Source organism: Wallemia ichthyophaga, assembly GCF_000400465.1.
Source record: "Wallemia ichthyophaga EXF-994 unplaced genomic scaffold scaffold10, whole genome shotgun sequence".
Taxonomy (NCBI): domain Eukaryota; kingdom Fungi; phylum Basidiomycota; class Wallemiomycetes; order Wallemiales; family Wallemiaceae; genus Wallemia; species Wallemia ichthyophaga.
In genome coordinates, this window is record NW_008806283.1 from 197,775 (window position 1) to 218,413 (window position 20,639).

Below are 20,639 nucleotides of genomic sequence, written 5' to 3' on the forward strand. Positions count from 1 at the left end.
CTAATCGACGGCCAAGTCCAAGGGGCTAGATAATGACAGACATTGATACAGACTTTAATAGTATTTCACTGCTATCCAATCATAACAAGGAAAATGCCATGACTTCAATTGCTATACCCAAATCATCCACTTCTCTAAAAGATAACGATATCGATGATAGCAACCATAATGAGAGGAATGAGAGTTCGCCAAGAGGCAGGCATACAAAAATGCGTTCCTTGAGCAATCCCGCATCTGATTTGGATACGGATACTGGCTTGTTGTTACGCAGAGTTGATGAGACTGCCTCTACATCAAGGAGGCATTCATTACATAAAGGGAAACATAATATTATACACGCTATCGAAGAAAACGATAAGGGCTCTTCTGATATCGACTGGCAGTTCTGGGGCGAAGTGATGGCTAGTAAGTCTGAGACATTTCGGTGAGATATGCCTGACAGGTGTGCGTTATAGACTACGAGGACGTAGCTCATAACCAACCGCATGCGCTCTCCAAGGCTATTCAGAAGGGTATACCCAAGGAATTACGCGGAATGTTGTGGCAGCTCATGTGAGTAACGTCATTGATGTGATTATCGTTGTTGACTATTATGCTCTAAAGGAGTAGCTCCAAGAACCCAGATCTAGAAGCATTATACCAAGAATACCTAAAGTTGTCATCAGTAAATGACAAAGCGATACATAAAGATCTTTCACGCACATTCCCGGCGTTGGAGTACTTCCAGGACCCAGATTCAGTAAATTGGCTTTTCAACGTGGCCAAAGCTTACTCACTTTATGATGTGGAGTGTGGATATACCCAGGGAATCCTATTCGTTATAGGTCCTCTTCTGTTAAATGCGCCAGATGAAGAGGCCTTTGGACTGCTAATCAGATTAATGCAATCTTATGATCTGCGTGGTCACTATCTACCTGAAATGCCTGGTTTACATTTGAGACTTTTCCAGTTTGATAGACTATTGGAAGAGTTTTTACCCATGGTGTACACGCACCTCACTAAACAAGGTGTCAAATCTTCGATGTATGCTTCTCAATGGTTTATGACACTTTTTTCGTATCGCTTTCCACTCGACATTGTCTACAGGATATTCGACAACATATTCGCTGAAGGTATAGAGGCTATTTTTAGGTTTGGCATAGGATTGATGAAAAAGAATGAAGACAAATTACTGTCTCTGCAATTTGAAAATATAGTCGACTTTCTCAAAGAGGGAATGTTGGAAGCATACAGAATACCACGAGATACCACAACTAGGGCAGGATCAGTGTCACTGCAGGCACCTCTACTCAGAGGGACATCACACAGCTCACCACACTCGAGTATAAGCGGAAGCGTCTCCCCCAGACTAGCTACTTCAGCGGATAGCGGTGAATGGGACTGTGATTCATTAGTCTCAGATGCTTATGATGTCAAGATAACACCATTCCAACTAGATTCTTATGCTTCTGAATGGGCTGAGACTTGTTACAATGTCAACAAACACGCGCATGAAGTCGATGAATTGAGACTGGCAAATAGAGGTCTGTCTTCGCAGATAAAAAAACTGGAGGCTAGTCTTACGCAGATCAACGGAGAGCATTGCGAGCTGGTTAAAACTCTCGTCAATATAAGAATCGAGAAAGATGAGATGGAGGAATCTCTAATCAACAAGCTAGTCAGGGCACAGATGGAGAAGGCAGCAGCAGAGGAGGAGCTTCAACGCATGAGAGAGCACATCAGGTGATAAACAAGAAAATCAAAATAGCAGTTTCTAATTTGTTTCAATTTCAAGGTCTCACTGATATGGTAAGTGGTAAAATGAAAATTTAAAAAATTGTATGAAAGTGGAAATGGAGAGAACGATTGTAATAACGCAGTTTAAATTAAAAGCCTTACGATTTTTGCTTAAATTAAAAATATAAAATCTCACGGCGTTCACTCGCTAAGACGAATCCATCGATCTTTCCTAAACTTAATTTATCGTTCAAAAAATAAGATTGTTTAGATGACGGCAGCTGGCACATCTAGCGGCGAGACACCAGCCGCATTAGCTGAATTAGTAACTCAAGTGTCTCCAAATTCCCAACCGCAGAGGAATACGCGTCAACCTGTTCGCAAGACTAAGAAAAAGAAACAGCCTGCTCCCAGTGAAACTGAGAAGAACATCGGCAGTCACGAGAATACCAATAAACAGCCCCAACAATCGTTATCGACTTCAGAAAATGACGCTCAATCACCCCATACTGAACAGCCTCCACAAAGACCCGAGCAGATTCCTACAACAGCGACAAACAATGGTTAGTGTTTATCTTACATAATTATAGACTCAAATTTACCAAATACTCACTAGTAAAAGAAGAAACTCAGCCAACGAAAGAACCTTCCAAACCAGTACCCAAACAGCGCAAAAAGAAGTCAAAATTATCTTCATTCTTCTCTTCCATCGTTCCATGCGTTGGAGAATCATCAAGAAATCCAGCGCACGACATTTCATCGAGTGAGGCACCACACAAAACACAAAATCAACCGTCAGCATCAACATCACGGCGGAAGTCTAATAATAACATAAATAACTCAAGTACAGTAGACCTTAGTCAGAATAATGAAGATGATATACCACCTGCTACGCCAGTCATACCTTCTCAAGGAGTTGATATGCCTCTATCAGATACAGCTGGATTGACCTCAGGAGCTGTTATGCCCCCCGGAAAAGAATTAAATCCACCAACACCATCTCGTCAACCATCCACTCACCAACACCACGAAAGCGAATCTTCTGAGGAAGAGGAAGAAGAGGAAGTTGATGAATTTGAGAGTGAGCTGGCAGATGAGGAGCGCATAATCGCAAAAGGTGGAATGGGTATACCAGTTGGTGAGGATGGTCAACCTAACCCTCTTTTACCTCCTTTAATCACATCAGACAATGGCAAAAAGTGCTTAGTTTTGGATTTGGATGAGACTTTAGTGCACAGTTCATTTAAATTAATTCAGCATGCTGATTACGTGGTACCTGTTGAAATTGAGTCGCAAACTCACAACGTATACGTGATAAAGCGCCCAGGAGTTGATGCTTTCCTTAAGAGAATGGGTGATTTGTTTGAAATTGTCGTATTCACAGCTTCACTATCTAAATACGCCGACCCAGTATTAGATATGTTGGATATCAACAGAGTAGTCAGGCACCGATTATTCAGAGAAAGTTGTTACAATCATAAAGGAAATTATGTCAAGGATCTCTCACAATTAGGTAGACTGATCAACGATAGTATAATCATCGATAATAGCCCTGCATCTTACGTATTTCATCCAAACAATGCAGTACCAGTTTCAAGTTGGTTCAATGATCCTCATGATACTGAATTGACCGATTTGTGTCCTTTCTTGACAGATTTGACAGCGGTTGATGATGTTAGAGGCATATTAAATGGTACTTTATTAGCTTCATAGTCTTTCAGTTCCCTACCTTGACACAGTTCATATTCAATATTTTTCAATTTACATTCAATTAGATTTGCATTCATAATACTTGGTCAATCAACACATTCCACAGCTCTCAAAATGTTATAACTTTAGTTAAACACAATCGAATCATTTGAAACACCGAAACCAGTCATTGCTACTCCTTTCACTTCTACAATTTGTAATTCTTTAATTCCAATTACATTAAAACTTCATCCAAATTCTAAAGCGATTTCAAATGCGTAATCATTCATGAAAGTACAAGCATAGTCATTGCTCCCCAAAGACGTGTCATTTTCATTCAAGTTTTCTAGCAGCAATTGCTTAAATCGCTCAGATACCTGCAAAGTATGGTCCAAATGCATGGACGTGATCGTTGAGTAAGCTAAAGTTGTATGGTGTGACTGGAACTTCTTCGTCGGTGATTGCGATGAAGACGGTTCCATTAACGCCCATACCCTTGCCGTACATCATAAAGTCTGGGTGGATAGTGGTAGCTGTCATGGCCTCAGTGTCGATGTTTTCGAGTGGAGCATATGTGACATTAAGTTGGTGAATGAAGGCGACGTGCGATGGGTCACCAAGATCTGGGTTCTTATCGGTGGTGTAGTTTTGCTCTGATGGTCCAACAGCCATACCTGGTGCCTCCCATTGCAGCTCGAGCTGTCTGCCAGGTTGAGCTACGTGTGTGTAGTTATTACTGACAGCGGATTCGATAGATGTGTCGAGCGTCGCGTTGGCGTTGGTGACATTCAAAGCTGGGAAGACTGGGAACTCGACTCTTGGGTTGCTTTCTGGGCAGCTGTCGAGGTAAGGAACCAACAAGCTCCAAGCCATAGCTTGAGTGAGACCTGTATTGAATTAATCAGCTTAAAAATCCTTGGATGAGAATTTTCCTACCCATGTTAAACCAGTATGGTTGTGGGAATTCACCCGCCATCATTGCCATAGAGACTTCTTGCTTGGCCTCAGTGGTGATACTTTGAAGAAGCTATGTTTCATCAGAAAAATCATTAGCAAGACAATGTCTACTCACAAGTTGAGCGATTGGGCGAGAGTCCAAATGAGGAAGGAAACCATAGACACCTGCTTCACCGAATCTAGTGATGTATTCTGCGAACGCAAGTGCCTCTCTCACAGTAGTGTAAGGGTACTTGTATGAGCACTGTTGGGAGGTCTGTCCAACCGACGCAAGAATGTTGTTGATCATCTCTGCATGACCAACCTCTTGCTCAGCCATTTCTTGGATGTAATATCTTTGTGATGCGTCAATGCCAACAGCTTCGAAATCCTCGTCTGGAAATGATGCGAGGATGTTGTGAAAGAGGTCTAACTCCAGGAACTCCTGGTTAACACCAACGACAAAGCTGGCGGTGTCAAAGTCGGACATTGGGGTGTACTCAGGGAGTTCGTCACCTGAAACGCCCACGCCACCGTCTGGGGGCGCTGGGTATGCAAGTGCAGAAGAGGCTATGATTGCTGAGCTGAGAAGTTTGGAGATCATTGTGGTAGTAGTAAAAGAAAAATGCATTACTTCTTAAAGGGGTCTCGGCAAAACATGCAATAAGTTCACCCACTCAGACATCAGTCCGGGTAAAAGTTGGTAAAAGCTTTCCGGATGAAAGGATGTCTGTGATTGCTGTATCGAGTAGCGACGTTATTTAATAATGATCCCCTGATCAGTTACGTCACATATATCACGTTTCGAATTCAATTGTTAATGTCACCCTTCGAATTCGATTGTGATAGCCAAGAAATCCTGTTCTATTCCGAGACACATCTCTGTCACAGTCGGATGTGTATCGTATATTAGCACGAGTAGCAATCGAGTAAAAGTAGCTTTTAGCTCTTCAGAAGGCCGTAGAAGGGCAGTAGCCTAGACTCTGTTGCCATCCAATCCTTTCCAAGATTATTCATCAGCCACGCTCAATCATTAACGAATAGGAAGACAATTAATTAAAAAAAATCTTACTATTCGTGGATCTAGTTAGTGTCTAGTTTTATTCTGATTATCTAGATGTAAGCTGTTGTTCTGTTCAACGTAGTAAGCTTGTTTTTGTTATAAATCAAAACATTCCAATGTAAATTTCAATCAATTATTAAACCAAGCTCATTGTTCACGCGCTAATGGATTTACAAGCATTTCACCGAATTTTATTAAACTGGATGTACCACGTGGTTCGTTCAGAAGGAGTGGAATCTTTGGAAAGTCAATTAGTGCTGATTGCGTAAAAATACGCTTACTTTAACAATGTGGAAGTCTTCTCCATATCTAATACACTCATCAGCATTTGACGTTACACTCATCAAACACTCACAAGTCATCAGCTTCTGCAAGATATTTCTTTTGGGTGCCATCTCTTGCTAGACATCTATCGCAATTTGATCGAGAGTTACCTTGATCGTCTTGTGGTAGCAAGAGGAGGTTGTTTATAACTATGTTGCTGGTATCTATGCCACTGATTGAGTGTTAGTAGCTTCAAGCATAGTTGAAAGCACTCACTAAGTCGAAAGTTCTTGTATCAGACGCTCAGTTTCGTATATAGACAAGAACTCAGCAATACAGACACAAACAACTGGAGATGGTGCGATTAGAGTTAGTGAGGCATTAATTACCAATACTACTCACAAGTTGTCAAGTCAGCGTTCTCAGAAATAATCAGCTGTGAACGCGATCATAGCTCAACTGACTCACCTTGAATTGGGTGTTGACTTCATCGATGGTAGTGCGCATACTCTCTAATTTAGCAAAAATATCCTCTTGGGCATTAGCTCCCCCTCCCATCATACCGGTGAAGTTGTTGATCAGACCACCAAATCGACCAGACAAAGAGCTAATTTTCTCCAAAGCCTTGGACAGAACGGTTGGGAAAGATAAGAAACGTAAAGTGTGACCAGTAGGAGCAGTATCAAAAACGATACAGCTATATTGTTGAGAATTGACGTATTTCATAATCTCAGCGAATCCCATAGCCTCATCAACACCTGGGATAGCGAATGCCAAATCTTGGACAAAGCTGTTCAAGCCATTTGAATCACTGTCTTCATTGCTCTGGACCATTTCAGTTAAGGCTGCAGAAGGATCGATTTCCATTGCGGATAAGTTGTCGAAACCGTTGACATTAGTTGCCTCTTTTGAGAATTTCTGATTAAAAGCATCTGAAAGGTTGTGTGCGGGGTCTGTTGACTGTAAATGCGTAAAGGTGCTTAGAAACTTGTTACGTTTGAGTGAAATATATAACTCACTATCAGCAAAACGCTTTCACGGGACTTTGCGAGCTGAATAGCTAAAGAGCAAGACGTTGTAGTCTTACCGACACCACCTTTACCACCTAATTCAAAGATATAGACATTCACCGTCCTGATGCAAGTACTAACCACAGAAGATCCATTTGAGCGTCTAAGCTTGTTTAGTAAAGCGTCTTTAGAAAACTCAAATCTCACTTTGTTATTGACTACATTCTCAAGCGTTGGTGCAAACTCGTCTGCCATTTTGATATTGCTGGTCAAGAATCAACTTCCATGTCGCTTGTATTTCAGACTTTGAATTTATTGAGTGTGGAGAGGAACAGTTACGGCGTTAGAACGGGCGATTACTTGAGATACAGGTGGGTATGTTTATATGCATGAAATGCCTTGTAACAGCGCATAGGAAACACTGTACTAGAAAGATCAATAAGCTGCGTAGAAATCTCAAGCTGACGAATGGAAAAGGCAAGAGATTCAATAAATGTACAGCAGAATCCATTCTCAGACAATCTGATATCAGAGTATTGGAATTGCTGCTCCTCTCTGCCGATAAATATTGGGCTGAGTCTCAAGAGAATAAAGACGCAACGAGCAAATTGAGAAGATCAGATCAATTTGCAAATGTCTTAATTGAGGCTTCTTCCAAGTTCGGTCTTCACTCCAGTGACACTGTTCAGTTGGAAATATATCACAAATTCATCCAAGGAAGCTACAATTTGAGTAAAAATAAGTTCCACGACGCACTCAACTTATTGTCAATCTCTTACGTTTACCTCAAAAACCTTATTAACGCTGCACCTAATGATAAGATTAGGGCTTTGGGTGAAGGGTGGTTAGATGAGTTATCACCCAAAATTCGTTACTGCTCTTATCAAAGCGGGAACAAATCTACATCACATGAGATTGATAGAATAGCAAACGAGCATTCATCTTCTCACTCGTTTGTTCAACTCGAGTACAGCCAAGAAGATAAGCCAACTAAAGTAAAGAACTTGACATGGCGTGGCAAGGAATTACGACTCACATCTGTTGACGTCGTTGAAGCCATACACAAGTTACAGTCTGTCATTGACAAGAAGTCTGGTAAATCAACCCAATCACTATCAAACTATGACGAAATTCTCAACACTTACACCAACGCGATAGAGATATCGCCTCAAGGTCTATTGAAGCAGGTCCTCACGTACAAAATGCTCGCTTTGAGATTAGAAAGAGATCTCAAAATCAACAACCAACTCGAGTCAAACGAACCTGCAAAAAATAGATCAAAAGTTAAAGTTATCGATGGAATTATCTTCACATTAGAGCAATTACGTAATTTGCACATTGTTGAATCTGACGACTCGGATTTGAGTGGTTATGTTGAGACTAAAATCAGCTACCATCAAGCACTTAAGAATTACACCCTCGGTTTATCGCACTTGATGGCTCACAGCTATGGACCTTCTATCAGATTACTGGAGTCTTGCAAGTTCTACAACAGATCAGGATTAGAATTGTTGATGAGCCTTGATGAAAGCACCTTAAACCATTCTGAAGCATTCGAGCCAGTCGTTGACATCGCTCTAATTGAAGACTTGAATAAGATGGTAGACACAGCTCTGGTTAACTCCAAGAAGGCTTGGTTCGCTCAGCAGTTCAAGCGTCCACTCTTCTTCGATATTGCCAACACCTACGTTGAACCACCACTTGACTACATACTTGACAAATCTCAATCCAAAGATACAAAACCTTCTAAAAAGGAAGCTCAGAAACCGCCCACTGGCCACGTCATCTCTAGTGAAGATTCTAAACAAACTCAAGACTCTGCTGAGAAGAATGCCAACAAGACTGCCTCTTCAGGGTGGTTTGGTAGTTTATGGAAGCGTTGATTGTGTTCAAAGTATAAAACATATCTTGAAATTATAGATAGAAATGAATCAAAGGATCTTTGAGTACCTGTGTTTTGATTACTGTAGATGCTTTCACCCATGTAGAAGACCTTGTAAGTATCAATAAAGCCAGAAGCCAAAGCACATTTTTGTGTCAGCCGCCCAAATCGACGTATCTAAGTACGCGATGAACCAAACAACTATATCATTAAGCAACAAGATTTTGTCTCAATGGATCAAGACCAAATGTAGAAATATATGATAAGTGATGTGCTAACACTTATAATATCTGACAAAATACTTGACAACCTACGAAGCATCCAACTGACAAAATACTAAGACTTGCTTGAGTCATCTCTCACTTATTCAATTGAAGTCCAACTAATCATTAATCTGGTTTCCCTCAAGGCGTTTATCAATGATGTCAACAGAGTCGTGTTATCAGAGTGAAAGTGTGATGAATTGTGTTATACGAGAGTTAAATAATAATAACAATTTAAGTGACAACACCTAAATACATTCAACGTCATCATGTTTCATGACTCCTAATTTTTCTCATTTTACAGCATTATAGTTGATCCTCGCAGAGCAGCAACAGCTCGAAAACAGTCAAACACTAGCAAACTTCAACAGCCAGTACTATTATAAAGCTAAATAGATCAATGAAATTACTCTTTTATATCTGATTATACCCTGATTCTTACCACATCACCAAAATAAAGCTCGTCATCTCCAAATCAAGAACGACACGCTCAGTAACGTCTTCTTCATATTGCTGTAATTACTACAAATATTAATATCATTCTATAGCTGTTGATTTGGCGACTAATTCAAAAGCATCTTTATCGGTATTAGCGCCGTGCAATGCTCTGCTCGTCCAGTTATGTGGTATGTCGCAAGGAGAGTTTTGATATTTCGAAATGCAACTTCATACTATCCTGCCTTCTGTGATTTCAACGCAGACTTGATTGCCTTTTACAAGTCTATTATTCGAAATATCAAAATGCACTTGGTCTATCCAAAACCCCCCGATTCAAAGTTGGATTGAACTCCACTTGTCTTTGCATGAATCGATTGTTCAAAGTCGAAGATGATCCAGAATGGTAAAACATTTCCCCTGTAGACACTGTTTGTCGGAAAACGTTAATCGCGTCTAGAAGTGTGAGCATTTGTAATTTTGGGTTCTTGCGCTCTTCATCAGCAAAAATTGATTGTATCGATCACTTAATCGCGTCAAATCCTCCACTTTTATCCCATAGCGCGCTAAAGAGTGTTGTCGGATTGTAATTTCCGAGCATCTTATAGGACGCAATTGGAGGCTCAGGGACATAATTGTGGTAAAAAATTTTAGAGCTTATTCAGGGCTACCTATGAAATTCTTTTATTTGAGATCATTCAAACTCGTAAAATGAGATGGGTGGTGGTAGTCGAGAATCCAACTCAGTGGATATCGAGAGGAGAGTTAATCTGGAAACATATTTAGATTGCTGGAGATGCCATGAGATCTATTGTCCTGCTAAACTGTTCAAATTGTTAGTATTATCTCAGCATTCGTCTTCTGACATACTTGGTCAATTGCGGGGTGAACTAAGTTTGTTTCGTTCATTGGAGTGAGGGGCTATTCAATCCTATTAAACATGTTATCATACTCAGTCTAGCCCTTAAAAACATGCAGACAACAAAGGTAAAATAATTGTGCAAAGTGTTTGAAATGTTAATATAAGATTTTGAATACATTGGAGAAGTTGATACAGAAAGAACATAAGCGTGAAACGGAAAGCAAGAGTTAAGAATACAAGGGAGCGTATAAACCGAAATGAGATAAGCTCCAAATAAATACCTTTAGTCAGCTCATTTTGCTGACTTGTTTTGCTGTTGAGCTAACACACTCAAGAATTTGGCTTGACATTCCGTACTGCTAACGCCACAGGTAGCTTTAGCGGTGAGCTGAGAACACAAGTCGTCGAGATCGAAAGTCTGCTCGGGGATGTCCTTTCCAAGATCCTTCCACGTCCTTCTCACAACGGCATCGACGGGTTCATTGTTTTCGTTGGCAATCATCTCTACCATCCTCTTAATCTCTTGGATAAGGTATGGGCTTATCTTGGACACATCCTCGTGGTGGGATTGAACGATACCCATTTGCTCCATCTTGGACTTGACCTGTGGACATTTGAGTCTCTCCTCTGGATCAGAAAGAGCTTGAGCAAGTTCAAGGATGGTAGGTGGAGGGCCGATAATGGATTCAGATGGGGGCTTTTTGTTAGCAGACAAAGATGCGGAGGCGGAGGGAGACGGTATAGAAGGGTTCGATTGGTTTTGGTCGAACATGAAGTCATTCTGGAGACCGAAGTCGTTGAGGAAGTCATCAAGTACGCCTGCGCCAGTGTTATTAAGATTAGAAGAATTATCCCTGTATTCAGCAGCGCTATTCAGGTTTGGAAGAGGGGAAGGAGATTTGTGGAAAGACCTAGAGTTTGAGTTGGATTGAGGTGGAGGGAATTGGAAAGTGAATGCCGAGTGTTTAAGAGTCATGTTCTCCTGTTGAAGTCTACTGAGGAGGTCTTTGAGGTTGGTGTTCTCTTCAGCCTGTGCAGCGACCTTGTCCTCAAGGACCTTAACGTGCTTCTCTTTTCTCTCTCTAAAAGCACGCTGAGCAGCTCTATTCTGTTCCTTACGCTTACTGGTGCTGTTAGGTTTTGAATTGCGAGTAAGTTCACTGGAAGAGTCAGAAGAGCGTCTGTTGTTTGTGCTCTTGGAGGTGTGCTGTTCATTATCAAGTAGCTCATCACTCGCCTTACGCTTATCGCTGTCTTTATCTTTATCCTGAGTTTGGCTGTGTGAAGATTCAGGACTAGAAGTGTCGTTGTTTGTTAAGGGAGGAGTTGGATTCTCGTTGTATTCGGATTTAAAGTCAGGGAATTGGCTTGTGGCTACCAAATTGGGTAAGTCTGTCAAATGATTTGGATTAATTCCAGAATCAAATAATTTGTTGTGGCCATTGTTATTCCCATAATTCCCAACTTGCTGCTTAAGCATTTCTAAGAAATCTAAATCCATTTGTCCTTATTGCTGGTCGTGGGATGAACAGGGCAACGTGTGAGTTGAGATAGCTGGTAGATCAACGGGAATATTTTTTATTTTAATTTTAAAAAGAGGGAATTGGTGTTTGGTTGGTTGTACATCTCTCATATTCATTATCGACGCACTTAAGTTTACTGGGTACCTCCACCCAGCTTTGTAAGCAACTGAATTTTGGGTTTTCGGGCCTTATTTTAGTATGTGTGAATTTCTGGTAGCTGAATTAGTATATTTATGTGGTCAAATGACTTTAAATCAACTTATTTCAGGTAACATCCCTAGACAAAATTACATCACAGCTTTGATATTTGATAGTGGATTGAATTCATTTTGAATATACACGCATACACGCTTATTCTACATACAATTCAATTTAATAATCTCTTCTACTCTTCTTTTCACTTCTCTTCTTCTTCTGCGCTCAGACGCTGTCACTTTAAGTCACATCCATGGAAATATCGTTAGTTGCGGGTATTCAACACTCACTCACAATTCACAATCTTCAGATCTTGCTTACAAGGTGGCTATCATAAGCCATTATCCCGGCAGTGGCAGAATCAGGGCAAGTCACTCGACAAATCCATGTTCATGTACCCAATTTTCATCACGGATGATCCACAAGCAAGTGATGAGATTACTTCTCTCCCCAATCAGCGTAGATGGGGTGTCAACAGGCTCGAAGAGTTTCTACGCCCTTTGATTAGCAAAGGACTCAGCAGCGTTATTCTATTTGGTGTTCCTTTCAACATGAACAAGGATGGCAGGGGAAGTGCAGCAGATGATCCCAACACTCCCGTCATACAAGCCATCCACACTCTCAAACGTCTCTTTCCAGACTTATACATAGCTTGCGATGTCTGTTTGTGTGAGTACACAGACCACGGCCACTGCGGACTGCTGCGTGAAGATGGCACTCTCTTCTCTCACGAGTCTGCTCAGCGTATTGGCGAGGTGGCGCTAGCATATGCTCGAGCAGGCGCTGACTGCGTCGCCCCTTCTGACATGATGGATGGGCGTATATCACAAATCAAGCGTCGTCTCATAGACTCTGGTTATGGTAACAGAGTGATGCTAATGTCCTACTCTGCAAAGTTCTCCACTTCTCTCTACGGTCCATTCAGAGAAGCTGCAGGATCAGCTCCTTCATTCGGTGATAGGAAATGCTACCAATTACCCCCACACGGTAGAGGTTTAGCAAGACGTGCTGTTCAACGTGACTTAAACGAGGGCGCCGATTGCGTCATGGTTAAACCATCTCTCCCTTACCTCGATGTGATATCAGATACTGCTCAGCTCGCTCGTGATTACCCAGTCGCGTGTTATGTTGTCTCGGGTGAGTTTGCAATGATGCACGCCGGTGCTAAGGCGGGTATATACGATTTAAAAAAGATAGCCTTTGAAACGCATGAGAGTTTTCTGCGCGCAGGTGCTAACATATTCCTCACATACTTTACACCGGAGTTTCTCGAGTGGTTGTAGTAGTTTACAATATAAGATACAAGACAAAGACATATAAATTAAATTCGTTGATTCTGCGTTGGACGCGTGTCTATGTCAGTAGTTTCCAAGCTATCAACATCTTCTAGACTGCGCTTGGATTGAGAAAACAAGTTGGAATTTGGCTGATTTGCCATGGCCAGAGAGGCCTTGTAGATGGATTCAAATTCCTGCGCAAGATCAGTATTAAGGTGTTCAAATGAGCTGCAACGCACCTTCAACTGTGATTGGAAACCGAGGTTAGGTGAAATGCAGTATCTCTTGTTCTGCACGTAATGAGTTGCTTCTTCGAAAGACAACTGAGCAGCTTCCATGACATACATAATCGTAATGGCAGGGCCTCTGCTAATACCGCCATTACAAACAATAAGAACTTTACCGTTCAATTCCAATGCGTTGTAGATAAAGGAGCGTGCTTGTGGGTAGATTCTGATTAGATTCTGCTCCTCACTATCACGGACATCCAAGACCAGATATTTGAACTGATCTGGGAACCTCGGTCGAACGAAAACAGCCTCAGCCTCACCACGAATGCAGATGATGTGGGTGATGTTGGTGGATCTGAGGTATTCTGTATCTTTGCTGCATTGATATGGTCCTAATATTAAGCCTGGGATTATTTCCTGGCATTCTCTTCTCATTTCGTAGCTGTATGTGGTCTTAGTGGTGTTTGTTTGTTCGTTAATGGATGCACTCACCGCCAGTCAGTGACGCCATCAAACAGATAAGCGTTTGGTGCGCTGGTTGCGCTCGATGGCTTATCAATGTCCATGTATTTGATGCTGGTGGTTACTCTCCAACGCCCACTCTAATGGCTCAGCTCGACGATGAAATTCCACAGCTAATTACTCACGATAAGCGCGTACCCTTGACCATTCTCACTGGATACCTCGGTGCGGGTAAATCCACGCTTATCAAACACATTCTCACTCAACAACATGGCCACAGAATTGCCGTTATTGTGAATGAATTCGGTGATACTGCTGATATTGAGCGTGGGTTGGTCTACTCGCGCTATTCCTTCCTTCTCACTCTACTGTTCGCTTCCAGGCCGTTCCGTATCCGTCGACGACGAAGAACAGCTCCTCGAACTCGACAATGGCTGTCTGTGTTGTTCGATACGCGATGCAGGTGTTGCTGCTATTGCGAAAATGATGCGCAAAAAGGGCAAATTCGACTACATCATACTAGAAACAACTGGTCTGGCTGATCCATCTGGTCTAGCGCAGTTGTTCTGGGAGAATGAGCTGTTTATACCAGATATATACCTCGATGGTGTGGTCTGTGTGGTTGATGCTAGGAATGTCCTCCACCAGCTCTCCTCAGACAATCAATGCGTCAGACAGATAGCCTCGGCTGATTCGCTTATCGTTAATAAGGTTGATCTCGTTGGCAGTGAAGTGCTGGAGCAAGTAAAGCACGCGTTGTTGTCCATCAACTCTTCTGCTCCTCTTCATTACACTACCTACAGCACACTCAACCTCCATCACGTCATCGACCTCAACGCTTATGATGGTCAGGCGCAGACCCAGGAGCAGATCAAAACACAGACGCAAATGCAGTCAGAGGAAGTGACACTTTCACGCTCTACACACTCACACCCAGACTCACACTCACATCCACACCCACACTTACACTTATTCGGGATATCGAGCATACATCTGCAAACACCTCCACTATCCACGGCCAAATACGCCACGCTCGACAAATGGCTTCGCTGTGTACTATGGGAAAGTACACTTCCCTGTATTGAAGACCTAGTCGAGAAGAACGATATGGAGATACTACGCACGAAAGGTGTAGTTAGCGTGTTAGGTGACGGTGTGCACATCCTGCAGGGTGTCAGAGATATGTATGAGCTGAAGCGGGTGTCGGCAGGTAAAGAGGGTGACACTGACACACGCGCGCCTGGAAAGATAGTTTTTATCGGCAAGAACGTCGACCACCGCCTATTTGCAACGAGTTTCAGTCGCTACATGGAATCAATGTGATTTGAAGGAGTATTATGCATGTTTGAGTCTATTGAGTGTATTTAGAGAATGTGTGTGTGTAAGTGAATAGTCATGAGTATGTGCGTGAGCATGAGAATGAGCACCAGCCACCGTATCATGAGCTATCTGTGCCCTATCAATACATTCAATCGGCAGACCGGCGAGTCTAGCGACGATGATGCCATGGCTCTCTTTGCAAACACCTTTTCGAAGTGTATACGTAAACCTGAATGCATCTCCGCCATCGACCAGATCAGTGCTGAGATACTGGATAGGAAGGGTATCCGCGAGCATATCATCCAGCTCGTGAAAGTGTGTAGCGAAGAAAGTGCGACACTTGTTAGTCAGTGCGAGATGTACCACAATCGCATAAGCCAGTGCGAGTCCATCGAGTGAGGTGGTACCCCGTCCTATCTCATCCATGATCACAAGCGAGCGCGGCGTAGCCATCTGTAATATCTCCCCAGCTTCCGTCATCTCCACCTGTATTTGTAGTCTGCGTCAGTCTCAGTCGTCACGCACGCGCGCACTCCGCTCAATAAACTAACCATGAATGTTGACTGCCCCGCACTGAGATCGTCGCTCGCGCCAATGCGCGAAAATAATCGGTCTACCACCCCGATCGTTGCAGCGGTCGCAGGCACGAATGAACCAGCCTGTGCGAGCACGACTATGATAGCATTCTGGCGCAAGTAAGTGGATTTTCCGCCCTGTATGTGTGTTAGAGGGAGTGAGGGGGGTATGAGAGGGGCATCTGAGAAATTGAGCACCCTTCCAAGCAACCCGACCCACCATATTAGGACCGAAGATGGCGCAAACGAATGAGTCATCTTGCATAAGCACGTCATTCGGCGTGAAGCTATTGAGTGAGTCCTGCAGAGCCACTTCGACAGCAGGGTGGCGACCCTGTGAGATATGCAAGGCACGGTCGACCGTCATGGCTGGCCGCACCCATGCACGCTCATCGGCTAGCTCCGCGAGACTGCACAACACATCTAGCTGGGCAAGGAGGTGGGTATTAGCGCGGAAACGCTCACTTTCCTTCGCCAGTTCCCCTTTAAGTCCAGTGAGAGCCTCACGCTCAGCTCCTTCGAGCTGCTCGGATACCTCCACAATGGAAGACTTGAGTGCAGTCCATCGAGGATGAGCGTACGTGGCTGTAGACTTACCACTCGCTATTAACTGGTATGCTCCCGGTAATGCCTTCAAGCTGCTCTTGCGCGCTGTTATGTAATGGCCTAGTTTCTGATTGGACCGCAGTGCTACGTGCGTTGGGTCGCTCGCGCGCACTTCCCCACGCACCTCTCTCGCCAACTTGGCTCGCTCGCCGTATAACCTATCGAGCTTCTTGTTTAGCCGCGCTATTGTAGCGCTGTATGTTGGTGCTATCGACCGCTTCAGGTCGTCGTGGTAGTTGTCACCGTTGCGTTCACGCCCATCCTTCTCGATAGCCTCCCTCTCCCTCTCCCTCTCTTCTGGCAAACCTTGTATCTCCTCCCGCTGCTCACTCTCACTCTCACTCGCCTCCTTGGCGCGCAGGCCGTCTTCAATGATAACCGAGTCGATGCGCTCCGCAAAGGTTATAAGGGGGTGTAGGGATTCAGTGAGAGTGAGGAGAGCATGCCAGTCGTCGTTGTCATAATTGTTTTCACTAACGCATCCACTCTGCTGCCCACGCTCATGCACCCACTCGGCGCGAATACGCCTGACGACCTCCTCCGTTTTCTCAATAACGCCCTTAACAGCGAGGAGGAGGGAGGGAGTGAAGTTATTATTGAGGAGCACGCGCTGGAGAAGACGAGGACCATCTTGAGTGTCACGTAATAAAGCGCGCACGTCTCTCCGCAGCTGTGTGCGCGACAGGAAAATGGCAACGGCTGCGTGGCGAGAGCGTATAACGGAGAGATCAGCAGAAGGCTCGCACAGCCACTGTTCTAGTAGGCGGTGGCCGGGCTGTGTGATGGTGCGGCGCACTGCTCTCATCAGACTCCCTGAAGTGCGGTTGGACCGTATCGTCGTCTTTAACTCTAGACCGCGAATCGTGGGCGCGTCGAGCATTAATGTCGCTTTTTCCTCGCGCTTAGGTTGCAGAGATGGCGTGTCGTCTATTAGCGACGCCTGAAGACGCGTTTGGAGGAGTGATATGGCTGTGTGTTCATGGGGAGTGTATTGGGTGTGGGTGGATGCGGAGGGGTTTGCGTTGGGTTGACTGTATGAGATGATGGAGTCGTGTGCGCCAAGTGATTGTCGCAACTTGTGTGCTTCTGCAGTCGTTGTGCCACCATCAAAAACAATCTCAGACGGGGATAAACGTGCAATATAGCTCTTCAAATCAGATAAGCTGGATGACGCAGTTGAAGAGTCACCGGTGGAAATGTCACACCAAGCTGCAGCGAATTGGTCTTGCTCAGGGTGAGACACAACTGAGACAATGAAGTTGTGAGTAGTGGGATTGAGAGATGACTCGTCTAGGAGAGTACCAGGGGAGATAACGCGTGTAACTTTCCTATCAAAAGAGCCAGATTTGTGGTTGTAGAATTGATCGTTAATTGCGACAAATAGGCAGTGATCGACGACTAGAGATCTGAGATGTTTTGATAGCTGGTAGTAAGGGAAGCCAGCCATAGGGAATTTAGACTTGTTGTACGATTTTTCACCGACGCTGAAACCGAGGAGTTTGGAGAGGAGAAGAGCGTGGTGGTAGTAAGCCTCGTAGAAGCCACCGACGCGTGTGAGAAGGAGGGTATCTGGGTGGGCGTTGATAGTATTGATGACGTTCTTGAGGAGATCAGAGGATAAGTGGGAGGGATGGAAGCCGGACGGGTCGGGTGGAGTGGGGGGAGAGGGAGTGAGAGTGGGAGTGAGAGTGGGAGTGATGAGAGGAGTTCCTGGGGTGCCTGGATTGCCTGGATTGCCTGGTTTGCCTGCGTTGCCGGTGTTGATAGGGCTGAAAGGATCCGATAGCCGAGTAACAACACCACCACCACCACCACCACCCAGACCAGGCTTCGGGAGATTAATCTTAACTCTCGATTTAAATGAATTAAAAATGATTTTATTGAGCCTCATCTAGACATAAACACCCAGTGCGTTCAATATACTGACCACAGCCACACCGAGAAAGAGTGAAGATAACAAAGCGTAGTAAAATTGGGCTGTGAAATTTTTGTAGTTTCTAAGCGGGGTTAGAGGGTATGCGGAGATAAAGAATACACGGACGAATACCAGCTAAACGCCATCAACCCGGAAGATATCAGAGAGAGGACACCGAGGAGTGGGAGCAGACTGGTGTTGATTCCCGGGAAGAAGTTTACTTCCTGCTAATAAAACGTTAGGCCATTTTGCACTTTAAATTAAAAATCATTTACGCCGTAAGTCATGGTTCAATTTAAACAGCCATGGATCAAAACAGACGCTGGGTAAATCCAATCCCAGGGATCCCGATTACGAGGAGAGTGAACAATGCCGGCCGATCCACCATCTCCAGGCCTCCGCGCGCCACGCCCGGCCATCTCCGTAGCCTCTCTGATACGTCACAGCTATTTATGACGACAGCGCCTTACAATCAATCCACTGCTAAATGTGGCGGTGATGACGGCCCACAAAACCCAATAAACAGCTACATCCCCCCTTACCTCCTCCTCTCAAACACCCACGCCCAACTCCCCCTCCTTCCCTCGCAGCTTGACATGAAAAATTGCAGACCTTCGAAACTCAACCTGAACCACTCCTGCACTTGCGTAACCTACGCTGGTCCTGCTGACGGCAACGAGAAGGATGCCGCCGCTGTCCGAGCCAACGAGCCCGTTCCTAGATGTTCCGGCATCTATTATTTGGAGTTTGAAATTCTGAATAGGGGCGACAAGGGTTATATCTCCATTGGCTACGGTAATAAGATGTTCAAACTAACCAGATTGCCCGGTTGGGAGTCCTGTTCATGGGGTTATCACGGCGACGATGGCTGCTTCTTTGCCCAAGCAAGCGACGGCTCTAAATTTGGTCCTGAGTACTCTACAACCTCTGGCAGCGTTATTGGTATGGGTTTCGACTTTACCCAGAACAAATCCTTCTACACTATCAACGGCACCTTCATCGCATACGCCCCAGACCCTCTCCCTTCTCCTCAAATCTGTCCAGACATCTACCCCTGTATCGGTCTACGCTCCGATAACGAGTCTGTCTCTGTAAACTTTGGTATCGACCCTAGATCTCCCTTCCGTTTCGATATTGACGGTTACGTTAAGCGTAAGAAGTGGGATGTTATCGCACAAGAGATCGACAACCGCGTCGTTGATTGGCGTGTCGATAATGAGTCACGTAACGTCGAGTTTGTCCACACACCCGATGAAATGCGCAGCGTACTCGGTGATCGCTACACTTATGGCTCTGCTCAAGACGATGATCTTAGTTTGCCCATGGGTGAGCTTGTGATGGAGTATCTTGTTCATTCCTCGTATGCACAATCTGCACGTGCCTTTAACCAGGCTTTGGAGATGGAGAATAAGGGGAGTAAAGTGCCTATAGGTGGAGTTGCTAGTGGTTTTAGTGGTGCAATGCAAGTAGATCAATCTCAGTCAAGCTCTCACTCCCACTCTCACTGGCTTCACTCCTTAGATGAAGCAGCTAATGCAAGTAGAGGCACACGCAATGCAATCCTCGCAGGCGATATCGAACTCGCCATGTCTGAACTACGTGCGCGCTGGCCGGCTGTTTTGATCGACAACACCACATTAGCGTTCGAGTTATTTCTGAGAAAGTTTGTCGAGCTAGTGATTAAGGCGCATGGCACGACGAATGTGGATGATGTAAACGATGATGGTGAGGAGGGTAACCAGGGTGAAGATGGTAAGGGTAAGAATGCAAATACTATCGCCAACTCCACCACATCTACCACAGACGCTCCCTCGGAAGATATGGAAATGCTCCAATCGCCCGTGTTTCCTCCACAAATTCCACCACTAGAGTTGCCACATCCTGATCTGATGCGCGCTCCTTCCCCCGCACCTCATCTCAGTCCACTCGATAAAGCACTCGCTGCAGGAAGAGCATTACAGGCCAAATATCCACCGCAAACGTATCCAGAATTCCAGGAAAGGATGCGTGTTGCATTCGCGTTAGTAGCGCATGATCATATCGAAATCGCGCCGCGCGAGTCACTCGATTTGTTCGACACACAAGAGCGGCAAAGATTGTGGGATGCGGTAGAGATGGCGATAAATGGTGAGTAATGACATAAACCCAAGCAAATTAAATCATATTCACACTCACACCACCACTCACAGACGCCCAAGGCAAACCCAATCAGAGCGCACTCGAACTCGTCGTCCGGCAAGCTGGCGCATCTGTCTCGCAGGCTGCACTCATGGGAGATGGTAAAGCGGCGTATATTGATATAGAGGATTATATAAAATAACCATTGTACTATAATTTACATGAAAAATAAATTAAATGCTCGCACGTGAGAAATTTCAGAAGAATCGCCGGCCGGTGTTGGTGTGGTTATCAACAG

General features: G+C 44.4%; 11 protein-coding genes across 11 annotated transcripts; 6 read left to right on the forward strand and 5 right to left on the reverse strand.

Annotated features, from left to right (window-relative positions):
- Positions 1–32: 32 nt before the first annotated feature.
- J056_000526 (GTPase-activating protein GYP5) lies at positions 33–1,726 on the forward strand (the record flags this gene model as incomplete). Its single annotated transcript, XM_009270154.1, has 3 exons — positions 33–405; positions 456–552; positions 604–1,726. 3 exons carry the CDS (start codon positions 33–35, stop codon positions 1,724–1,726), a joined length of 1,593 nt encoding a protein of 530 aa, XP_009268429.1.
- Positions 1,727–1,987: 261 nt separating this feature from the next.
- Positions 1,988–3,429, forward strand: J056_000527 (uncharacterized protein; the record flags this gene model as incomplete). Its single annotated transcript, XM_009270155.1, has 2 exons — positions 1,988–2,279; positions 2,333–3,429. 2 exons carry the CDS (start codon positions 1,988–1,990, stop codon positions 3,427–3,429), a joined length of 1,389 nt encoding a protein of 462 aa, XP_009268430.1.
- Positions 3,430–3,774: 345 nt separating this feature from the next.
- J056_000528 (Protein rds1) lies at positions 3,775–4,945 on the reverse strand (the record flags this gene model as incomplete). The annotated part of the gene is made up of 3 exons (XM_009270156.1): positions 3,775–4,292; positions 4,342–4,432; positions 4,478–4,945. 3 exons carry the CDS (start codon positions 4,943–4,945, stop codon positions 3,775–3,777), a joined length of 1,077 nt encoding a protein of 358 aa, XP_009268431.1.
- Positions 4,946–5,755: 810 nt separating this feature from the next.
- J056_000529 (ATPase GET3) lies at positions 5,756–6,933 on the reverse strand (the record flags this gene model as incomplete). Its single annotated transcript, XM_009270157.1, has 5 exons — positions 5,756–5,900; positions 5,945–6,017; positions 6,071–6,089; positions 6,137–6,628; positions 6,688–6,933. The coding sequence occupies 5 exons, from the start codon at positions 6,931–6,933 to the stop codon at positions 5,756–5,758; spliced, it is 975 nt and encodes a 324-aa protein (XP_009268432.1).
- A 30-nt stretch (positions 6,934–6,963) lies between these two features.
- J056_000530 (Signal recognition particle subunit srp68) lies at positions 6,964–8,561 on the forward strand (the record flags this gene model as incomplete). The annotated part of the gene is made up of 2 exons (XM_009270158.1): positions 6,964–7,049; positions 7,094–8,561. 2 exons carry the CDS (start codon positions 6,964–6,966, stop codon positions 8,559–8,561), a joined length of 1,554 nt encoding a protein of 517 aa, XP_009268433.1.
- A 1,851-nt stretch (positions 8,562–10,412) lies between these two features.
- J056_000531 (AP-1-like transcription factor) lies at positions 10,413–11,621 on the reverse strand (the record flags this gene model as incomplete). The annotated part of the gene is made up of 1 exon (XM_009270159.1): positions 10,413–11,621. The coding sequence occupies one exon, from the start codon at positions 11,619–11,621 to the stop codon at positions 10,413–10,415; it is 1,209 nt and encodes a 402-aa protein (XP_009268434.1).
- Positions 11,622–12,091: 470 nt separating this feature from the next.
- On the forward strand, positions 12,092–13,121 carry J056_000532 (Delta-aminolevulinic acid dehydratase; the record flags this gene model as incomplete). The annotated part of the gene is made up of 2 exons (XM_009270160.1): positions 12,092–12,102; positions 12,149–13,121. 2 exons carry the CDS (start codon positions 12,092–12,094, stop codon positions 13,119–13,121), a joined length of 984 nt encoding a protein of 327 aa, XP_009268435.1.
- A 38-nt stretch (positions 13,122–13,159) lies between these two features.
- J056_000533 (Serine/threonine/tyrosine-interacting protein) lies at positions 13,160–13,911 on the reverse strand (the record flags this gene model as incomplete). The annotated part of the gene is made up of 3 exons (XM_009270161.1): positions 13,160–13,309; positions 13,355–13,787; positions 13,838–13,911. 3 exons carry the CDS (start codon positions 13,909–13,911, stop codon positions 13,160–13,162), a joined length of 657 nt encoding a protein of 218 aa, XP_009268436.1.
- Positions 13,912–13,950: 39 nt separating this feature from the next.
- Positions 13,951–15,130, forward strand: J056_000534 (COBW domain-containing protein 1; the record flags this gene model as incomplete). The annotated part of the gene is made up of 2 exons (XM_009270162.1): positions 13,951–14,134; positions 14,190–15,130. 2 exons carry the CDS (start codon positions 13,951–13,953, stop codon positions 15,128–15,130), a joined length of 1,125 nt encoding a protein of 374 aa, XP_009268437.1.
- A 115-nt stretch (positions 15,131–15,245) lies between these two features.
- Positions 15,246–18,199, reverse strand: J056_000535 (MutS protein-like protein 1; the record flags this gene model as incomplete). Its single annotated transcript, XM_009270163.1, has 4 exons — positions 15,246–15,256; positions 15,289–15,613; positions 15,679–15,840; positions 15,923–18,199. 4 exons carry the CDS (start codon positions 18,197–18,199, stop codon positions 15,246–15,248), a joined length of 2,775 nt encoding a protein of 924 aa, XP_009268438.1.
- Positions 18,200–18,528: 329 nt separating this feature from the next.
- On the forward strand, positions 18,529–20,543 carry J056_000536 (Ran-binding protein 10; the record flags this gene model as incomplete). The annotated part of the gene is made up of 2 exons (XM_009270164.1): positions 18,529–20,350; positions 20,413–20,543. The coding sequence occupies 2 exons, from the start codon at positions 18,529–18,531 to the stop codon at positions 20,541–20,543; spliced, it is 1,953 nt and encodes a 650-aa protein (XP_009268439.1).
- Between the last annotated feature and the right edge of the window lie 96 nt (positions 20,544–20,639).